This window comes from Echiichthys vipera (assembly GCF_963691815.1).
Source record: "Echiichthys vipera genome assembly, chromosome: 7".
Lineage (NCBI taxonomy): Eukaryota > Metazoa > Chordata > Actinopteri > Perciformes > Trachinidae > Echiichthys > Echiichthys vipera.
This window is the reverse complement of record NC_139832.1, coordinates 14,382,039-14,392,193: the sequence shown is the minus strand read 5'-3', so window position 1 is coordinate 14,392,193 and position 10,155 is coordinate 14,382,039. Positions and strand designations below refer to the sequence as shown.

Here is a 10,155-nt window from a genome sequence, read left to right as displayed (position 1 = left end):
GCATCATGAAAAAAACTATTTTTTTCAGAAATGCGTGATTTTCTCACTAGATGGGCTTTGTTGGAAGCGCATTAATATACATACATTATGTTAGCCAGAAGAATGAAAAACAAAATGAGAAAATCAAAATGCGTGTACTGAGCCTATTGACCTGCATCTTTTTTCTTCATTTATTATTATTATTATTATTATTATTATCATTATTATTACTATTATTATTTATTATTATTATTATTATTATTATTATTATTATTATTACTATTATTATTATTATTATTACTATTATTATGTTGTTGTTGTTGTGTTTTTGTGGCAACAAGTTACTCGGTGGCTTTTATTTTGAAGGGAAATAAGTTGGCATCTCTGAGACGCATGCGCAGTGGTGAAAGCAGGATGAGCGGTAACTAAGGAAACAACAAGTGAGTGCAACAACAGAAACTATGTTTTTTGGACTAAATATTCATTTACTAACGTGTCAAACCTGTTTGTGCGTAGTGCTGTATGTGAGCTGCTTTAACCGACAGCTGTTGGAGCCTTTGGAGCCGTTGTTCGGCGGCAGAAGTCGGTGTGGGCGCATGTTTAGCTAAGTCCTGTCTTTCCTCCACAGTTAGCCTCCACCACTGAACTCTGAACCCGGAGGGCGCCACATGGAGGCGGCGTTGAAAAATGTGGCGAGCACGGTGGAGCTGCTGGCCGTGGCGGCGCAGAGCGACGTGGTGGGGCAGTGGGATAAACAAACTGCGTCCAGAGCTTTTCACTGGGCCCGGTACTGCGAACACGTCTTCTCCAGGTTTCATAATAACCCCGCTATAAGGGGCGCTATGGAGACTCAGCTGCAGCTCACAAATCAGAGTTTGCGATCTGCCTTCCCCGGATACAAAGGAGTCTCCTTCTCGGACCTCTCCCGGTGTCAGCACTTGCTGCTTGTTGGGCTGATGAAAAACCCCGAGCTGCCCCTCTCCATCATGAAGATGCTCTTTGACCCTGGTCCTGTTAACACCGAGCACAGTGAGTATCAGGATGTCACAGGCATCGGCAGCCACTTAATTCAGTGCAAGTCTGCTTGTAAAGTCCTGAGTCCTCTCACTGTTGGTGCTGATGCTGAGGTGCAGGGGGTGATGCTGATGGAGAGGATGGACGCTCTGCTGCTGAGCCGAGGCGGTGAAGCCCGCTGCAGGACAGAGCACATTTTAGACTCTGTCCTCCAGGGATGTGAAGGAGCAGCAGGACATTTCTGTCTGGTCATCGCCGCCGCTCTGCTGACAACGAAGAACTCAGCTGCACAAACTGCTTCACAGGAGTTTCTCTTGGACTGGCTGCAGAAAGAAGAACACCGCGTGCTGCAGCGTATGTGTTCTGTGTTGCCCAGTGCACTTATTATAGACCTGGCCAGAGAGCACCTGAAATTTAGGGACGCATACTGCAATGTGCTGAAAAGGTGGGCCTCTGGTATGGAGTACAGCTTAAGTGAGGGCGAATGGGTTCAAACCGGCCCAAACCGAACAGTGTCCTTCCAGAGACTGACGGAGCACTTTCTGGCCTTGTTTGAGGCCTGTCCGTCTGTGAGGGAGGACGTAGAAACAGAGCTAAGTGCTTTGAACCTTTCTGATGGGGACTTTGATGCCAGAGGTCTGAGCGTGTGGAGAGACCTACTGTCCGCATTAAACAAGTGACTGTCTGTCAAAATGTATCTGTTTATATGTTTCTGTAGTGTTTGACTCTGAGTGGGTATTAAACCTCAGTACTTTCAAATATCAAACTAAATGTGTCACTGTCCGCACTCAGTTAGAAGCTGCCAATGACTAATACTCCAATACTCCGATTCATATTTTTCTTTACTTCTGACCGGACAGTTTTTCAATTATAATTTTGCCTTTTTTGGCTTTATTTTAATGAGACAGGATTCTTACAGCTGCTTGGGGTAGAGACACCTTTTTTTATTGGTGACAGAACAAACAAGTTCGCACAAATAACATTAAACAACAAGGGAAACATATCATAGGGGGGATTAAATTCAATTATCAAATTAATAGAACAAAAGAAGGCAAGACATATCACTAATTATAATTTAAATAAAGGGTCCCCTGCATACACCTATTGTACTTTAGTAGTGTACCTGCTATGCTGAGACAACATTTAAGAGCTTTGGTTTTGTTTTGTTGAATTAAAAAAAATGTCATATTTAATTAATTCTAACAAAGGAAGGTGTATTTTTGCATCAGCACGGAAACTCAAGTATAAGTATTGGTATCAACAAACATTTGTTAGTGTGAGCTTTTCCATTTAAATTCTTCACTCTTAATGCTGCGTTTCTTTTTTAAAGTAGTGAAATATAAGAATCAGAAACGCAACATACTGGATATATTTACAAGATGGAAATATATTACAAATCTAATTGATGACAACATAAACATTCTCACTTTGGTGCAAACCTTAAAATATATTCAACTTGCATGTTTTTTTCAGCGTATATATATTTTTGTAAAGCTTTATTCATGTACCTTTTGTAATAGTGGAATTGATGGATTTGAAAAAATCTCAATACAACTGATAATTAGTTAAAAATGCTCAGTTTACAAGTTTTGGACAGATGGTAGCATCTCGTGCTGTCTTGTAATCATTAGCAGCACGTGATCTGACTGAATTAAACTGAAAGTAATTGTGAGGCAGTGAAAAGATAACACTTTAGAAATTGGTCTCTGGAGATTCAAGGCATCATTTAGCATCATAAATCCCACCATAATAAAATCATACTGGAGCTGTTGACTTATGTGGTCCTGAAAAAATAGGTTTAAAGGACAAGGGGCGATAAAGAAATAGCAAAAAAGCAAAGGAAGCAAAAGCATTGTCTAATCCAATTTACCCTTTTCTAGCTGTACACAATCATTTTCACTTTCTCACACACCATCTGTCAATATTGCCTCTCCGCCACAAAGCTCCACTCCCTCTGAATCTGGAAATTTTGATTGGCTTAATGCCAGCCATGTGACTCGACTGCCAATTCACACATCTCAGACCTCACCCGAGTGTCGGAGCACCTCCGCAGCGAGGGGATCAGTTAGTCAGATCAGGCGTCTTCAATCAAACCTTCCACAATAGCTGGTGGTGTGTGACATAACTCTGGCAGACCGCGGATTAGAGACCCGGCCGCCGTGCGGAGGGAAACACCAACACGACCACGGCTCGTTTAACACGCCATGAAAGCAATTCAGGTTGAGACAGACAAGGGTCACTGAGTAAGGGGCTGCATGTACACAACCAATTTATTTCCATCCAATGAAGAACATATGCATGTGGCTGCAGAGAAACCAACAACAATTGAAGGGATCTCACCTCCTATAGGTTATAAATATAATGCAAATTCACCTAATTTCAGTCTTGTTAGATCAGATTTTAGCCAGTGGGGTATTCAAGAATGTGAGAAAATAAGACACATTTTGTGGAGTTTAATCAGATGATAATGTTCAGCCTCTACATGTTTCCAAGCAGCACGTGAGCATTTTGCCTCAGGACTGAAAACTGACAGAATTTCTTTGTTTCATTTTTAGATTTTGTGTTTCTCACTCTTCTTCACAGCCTCACACATGACTGGAAGAGTGGGATAGCAGCCATGGTGATGATTCAGATGTGTTAGTGTGACTCCAAATGAGAAGCTTATAATTTAGTCCGCTGCCTGTATCCACCTATAATGGAAACACCCTTTATTATATAGGGTGTATACTCATGTCTGACAACTGATAATAGAAAAGTAAAGCCCATTATTGTCAATATATCTTTTACAAATAATCTTTAGTTTCCTTTGACAGGGATCTGTGTTATTTGAATATGGATAATTGGTTTCTCTTTTGCAGAGGATCCCACTTGCTAATCATTAAGAACATCCCTCTTAACACTTACTGCATTTATTGACCAACCAGTTGTATTGTCTCATAAATGGGAACAAATTGCCCTCCGCTCTTAACCTGCAGTGTGAAATTACAGGCTTGTCCTATTGTATCACTTCAAACAGCAGGAGGTTGACGCAGCCCCATATTATCTACCACCAGCCCACTTTAAATGTGTGAGGTTTGCGTGGAGATGTCTCAGGAATCTGTTCGAGTAGCAGCAAATGTCTTGGAAATGCTACGATATGAAATTAGAAATGAAAAACTGCTCTCACATCTTGTCCTTGGCTTGTTTTGGATTCTGTCCGCCGTATTATTGTCCTGTGTCAGCGTGGGCTAACGAACTGCAGTGAGACGTGCTGTGGGCGACTGTTGTTCTGCTGCTTCTAAAGGGTCATGATTCAAGGATAGCGTTCATTAAAACTCAGATCCAGCCCCCATCTGGTGGTGTGAATAGGGAGTCCTCTGAGACAGGGGGGTAGAGGGGTGTAGAAGCCCTCCCTCGGCACGTGCCTAAGCCGCTCCAGCCTGGCCCTTGTCTGGCCTCGGTGACGGATCACAGAGGCAGGAGGGCCCCTCCACACACCTGTGCCCCACTCATAGGATGCTGATGATCAGTGGCTGCCATCATCAGGCATGCACCGAGTAGGAGGGATTGATGCTTTCATTAGTTGTTCTTCTTAAAGTGAAGCTGTGAGGAAAAGATGGATGCTTTATTACGAACACAGAAGTGTCATGTGAGTCTTGGAAAATGTCGAGGGAGCTTGTGACGAATTTTTTGCTTACAGTGAAGCTGTGAGGAAAAGATGGATGCTTTATTACGAACAGAGAAGTGTAATGTGAGTCGTGTGAAATGTCGAGGGAGCTTGTGACGAACAGGGTGAAAGTAGTTTTCATTGTCCTCTGCAGAGCATCCCATGAAAACTGCGTTGTCAGATACTCCGGTGAGGTGCTGTGGTTGCAGAAACACTACTGTGTTTTTGCACATAAGGAGAGGGAGGGGGTTGAGTTGGAGGGGTAAAAGGCCGGATTACTGTACATCTAAAGAGAACAAAAGAAAGTCGAGCTGCAACGATTAACCAGTACTGAAAATCATCGTTCGATGCTGCTGTAGTTGTTAGTTGTAGCTATTTTATAATTATATGATTAATAATTATGGTCTTTTTTTTCATGTGATGCAGATAATAATAAACAATATCAATTATTTTCCCTTATCTGCAGTTTCTGTCAACAATTTATCCAGTTTTCAAAGCAAAGCACTGCCAACAATGAGAATATCGTGTAAAATCTTATCAGCCTCTTGCCCTTTGTGTGTGTGTGTGTGTGTGTGTGTGTGTGTGTGTGTATGTGTGTGTGCGATACAAGCCTGATATGAGCGTGTTGCAGAGAGGAGGGTATGAAGCTGTCAACGTAATGTGATATGGGGGAGGGGAACTGGAAGGACCTGTGATAGATTACCTCACATACATCCGTAGGAAACCAGTTTTGTGGAGTAAAAACAATTGGATGTAGCAATCTCCCGTCCTCTTCCTCTGATTGTGGAAGATGCAATTCTCACTCCACATATGTCAGGACCTAAAATTTGCTATATGGCGTCACTATTCCCCAGCCTCAGTACTGTGTTAGTAGTTTGGTATTAATACATGTTTCAACGCAACGATGAAAACAATGATTGCACACAGTTCTCGTTGCTTTTGGGAGCTCAACAAGATGGAGATGTTTTTCAGTGGATGCCATTTGCATATCAAAAGAGGGAATGTCTTTTCTGTGTTAAGTGAGCAAACAGAAGCAAAATAAGATTAAAAAAATAACGTTAAGGGAGAAGTCTGTTTGGAAACAGCAATATTTTAAACATGTATAATTATATTGGTTTCAGATTGCACATGTGACATGAACATGTCTGGTGAGACAGACTGATTCGGGGTGCCAAGCTCTTCATTAATAAAGCAGTTGGCAAGCGAGGAGAAGGAGGCGTTTACAAATTCAATTGCCCCGAGGTAGTGTAATGTCATGCGGGAGGGTGCCATAAAACAGTAATTACTCCTATGCTGCTGTTAAATGTTGGGTTATAATTACTTGTTCTTTTTGCATATAAGGCAGCTGAATTTTGGACGTTAAGTTAAATTCTATTCAAGCAGCAGTGTGGCGAGATCGGTGTGTACAATTTTGACTGCAGACTACAGAGAAGAGAGAAGGGATCAGGAGGATAATTGCATGCAGGCAAAATCCCAGGGGAGGAGTGCAACCCCGTCATCAAACACTCATTCTGGCTGGGCCTCATCCCATTACAGTCCCTCAGGAGCCAAACCGCACCTGCCCCACAGACTGACAACTACTCAATCTCCCTTCCCTCGCCGTCACGATTACACAAACTGCACCGACAAAATCACGACGACTAAGTCTGAGGTGCTGCAAAAATAACAGGGTGGAGGTCAGAGGCAGGTATATGCTGAGAGAAAATCCCACCTATGAATGGAAACGTCGACACATTTTTTTGTCCAATTACCGTTAGGGCCCCCCCAAACAGGCACGTCACTGGTGCGACAGCCGTGACCACTCTGGCTGGTTAGACATGAGAAAACATGTTCCGCGTGGCCAACGACACAATTGTGTTTTCTGTCAAATTAACATGTGCACCGAGAAGCAGGCGGTGACGAGCGTTAATGGTTTCCCTCCTCAGCCGGAAAGATAATCGGAGGAGAAACTCAGATTTATTGTAATTGCTGCCACCGCTGCTACTGGAAGTGTTTCAGACATGGAGCCGCTCCTGTGATCCAAGCATCGGTCGACACAGAGCAAGCAGACCCACTGCTGCTGCTGCACATTAATTTGATTCAGACTGTCCATCATGTGTTTAAAGCCGATGTTCAAAACCTTAACCTCCGCCCCCACAAACTTCATGCCTGTCTATCATTTCTTCTTGGGGAGTGACTTCATTTACAAGAGGCTGCAGATCTTTTTCCCTGCATATATTCACCCTGGCCTACAGTCGGGGGAAGGTGGAAAAACTACCACATTTAATAGCTCCCAGTTGGTCCCATTGGCATCATACGTAATGAGCGTAACCTTGTGCGAAACCTTCAGGAAGCTGGTCAGACCTCTAATGATGGACTGCTCTCATATTCTCTATCTGTTCATATGACTCATAACCACCTGCAGAGGCTGAGAGACACAGTCAGAACCACAGTCTTTGATTTAGCAGAAACTCGTACACACCAGTGAGCCCTTTCCGCCATAAGGAGAAGCTCTAAATGATGCACATGGATGGATGGACGCTGTGTTTTCCTGAACGATTAACTAGCTCACAGACGGGCTGCAGATTGTTGTTGCCAGTGTAATGATAAATGGTAAGTGGTAGAAGTTTGTTTAACCGTTTCACATTTTTATCATCATTAAAACCGTGCTTGATTACCACACTTTGAAAAATCACGGTAAATACCGTGCAGGTGCAGCATGCAACGTGGGTTTGAATCAAAGATCACTGCAAAAGGGATGTTATTTTAATGTTTAAATGCAAACTCAAAGGGCATAGTGCTGCTCATTAAAGTTGTGGTTTTCAAACATTTCCAGCACATTTTACCAGAACTGCTTCAGATTTAACTGTCGGTCATAAGACCATCCGTTCTCTCAAGACTCCCCTAATGTCGGGTTGTGTAACTTTGTTTGCCTTTTAATAGTCACTTATTTTATTGACTTTTGTCAGGTAAGATTAACGGGGAACAGTTTATCTGCTTCTATTTTATCAATTCTTTCTTTTGATAATTACTTTGGTCAAATTAATATTTTTTTAGCCTGACTGTCAACCGATAAAGCCATAACAAATGAATCCTAATATTTCAAATAGTAAATGCTGTTTCCATTCATCACAGAACAAAGTTGTGTGGAATAAATGTTGCTTTCAGCTTTCGTTCAAGCTTTGCACTATTGTCTAATGGTTGCTTATAACACACAATGTAGGAATCTAGCCTTATTCTGCAGCTGCACTCATTGTAAGTTACATCGAGTATTTGATTCAAATGTAAATTAGCTATACACTTGTGTGTGTTTTAATTCAGTGTTTTTGTTCATTGTTTTTCTAGCAAATGTGAAATACTAATAACTAGGAAACACAACAACAAATGTAGCACAACCTTCCTTGTCACCAACGCTTATTTGGATTCATTAGAAGCTGTTTTCCAACACACTCTACAGTTAAACGGTATGGATTTGTCAAGATTTGATTCAGGAGCTGGGTCAATAGTTGAATATGTTGCATGTAACACTGTTGATCTCAGTTGTTCAGCGGAGGACACACTGAGGAAACAGTAATATTCCACAATACAGTCTCACAATGTGTTTTCTTTTATTTGAATTATGCCTCTGATTTATTTTTTCCTCTACAGTTCAGAGAAATGTGAGATGCTTCTGAGAAGTTTAAAGGGTGAATCATACTTTTGTGCATCTACACGACACCTCTGCATCTACACTGAATATTAGGGTCGGGACTCTTTGGGAAGACAGACTATGATCCTGGTTTGTAGGGATGTAAACTCCAGTAATAGCATTAGCATTGCTGTTTACTTTTGTTTTACCAATTACCAAGCTACAGAGTCCAATACTCCCCCCTGGACTCCAGAGACCTTAGTCATTGATTTACTGATGAGGAACGTGGAGCAAATTGGAGATACACGACACTGATTGGAGCAGGTGGTTTAACTGGTTAGGTAGTCTGGCTCCAGTCCCTGAGGACCACTAACCTTCAAAGACACAGCTGAATGTACTACAGTACATCACATCAACACACACGGTGAAAAGATGACGAAGAATGACAAAAACGTGACTTTTGGTCGTTTTGTTTTTTTTTATAAAATGATATGAGTATTTTTTATAACACTTTTTGACATCAACATACCTCTTCATTAAACACAATATTAGAAGCCATAAAATCACATTTATCTGTTTACATAAACTTCAGGCACAAAGCCGTAATAGCATCTTTTGGTCATCATAAACATTCTTTAATATTCATATATTTTAAACATCCTTGCGAATTTCATACAGCAAATAAATAAAGTGTTCAAATAGCAAATAAAGGTGGAAGAGCAATCCATTAACTCGTGGTGCACTCAAATGTGACAATATCCAAGTGTCAACAAAGTACTTTTGGTGACATGAGAAGAAACACCGAGAGATCACAAGAACCTGGTTGTTCACACACATTACTGCATTCCTCGCTGTCAAAATGCAACATGTCCTGCATCATGAGCACTAAAGCTGGATTCTCCAGACACTAGTAATTTGTTAAAACACACACCTTAATGTTGAGCATCACATGACTCCAAAACAATTACAATTAGATACAGCAAGCCAGTGTTACATTACAAAACAGAATGTGATGGGTGGCGGCTGGTACACAGAATTTATTGCAGTGCACACCAAACATCAATAAACAATGTCTTCTGAGCAATCGCCTACAAAACTTTTTTGATTTGTCTCACATCACGACTGGCACCTTATTATGAAAGTTCATTTTTTATCATTTATTATGGCAGAAGAAGACGCTTATCTAAGAACAAAGCAGTGAGCCGGATGAGGACTATCAATGACTGTGAGGCGGCTGCATCGGAAACATTGATCTGAGCAAATTCATGCAAACAAACACACACTAAAACTCTACGGTTCAACTTCACTCACGCTATTTTTGTCTTATAGTGTATTATAGGCCTCGCTCGAGGAGCAGGAGGCCTTTTTTGCAAGCAGACATCTCCCTGAAAAGGTACTGTCCATGAAAAATATGGCCTTTTATATTAATGTTAACACAGATCAACGACCCAAAATCCACAATAGTCTCACAGAAACAGTATACAGGTATATACAGTACATAAAACACATTTGAGAGACAGAATAGAATCTTGTTTGAGAATACTTATAGTTTCAGTGCAATCAGAGTGGTATCTCAGAGCAAGACCCTTCGTGATGGTCAACTGCAGTGTCATCTGGCTCATGTTGTTCAAGTAGAATTGATGAGGTTTGGGTGCCTATAAGAAGTACAACATAGGCCTGCAGTTTTCTTTGCTCTCTGTATAGTGAAGCCCTACAGATGTGATGACTGACGTGAGAATCTAATGAGGATTGTTCTGCATTGCAATTAACTATTTCTTTACACTGGCTTTTTGAAACTAGTAACCGTTTTACTCAAATACACAGAATGGATTTAAATATCTAAGATAATGTTGTGCAATCCGTGATGGAGAGTCTGTTTCTGTAAGCAGACTCACCGCAGCTGTCTGGT

General features: G+C 41.4%; 1 protein-coding gene across 1 annotated transcript; it reads left to right on the top strand.

Annotated features, from left to right (window-relative positions):
* Positions 1-394: 394 nt before the first annotated feature.
* fancf (FA complementation group F) lies at positions 395-1,673 on the top strand (the record flags this gene model as incomplete). The annotated part of the gene is made up of 2 exons (XM_083916089.1): positions 395-419; positions 608-1,673. The coding sequence occupies exon 2, from the start codon at positions 648-650 to the stop codon at positions 1,671-1,673; it is 1,026 nt and encodes a 341-aa protein (XP_083772215.1). The 5' UTR covers positions 395-419; positions 608-647.
* Between the last annotated feature and the right edge of the window lie 8,482 nt (positions 1,674-10,155).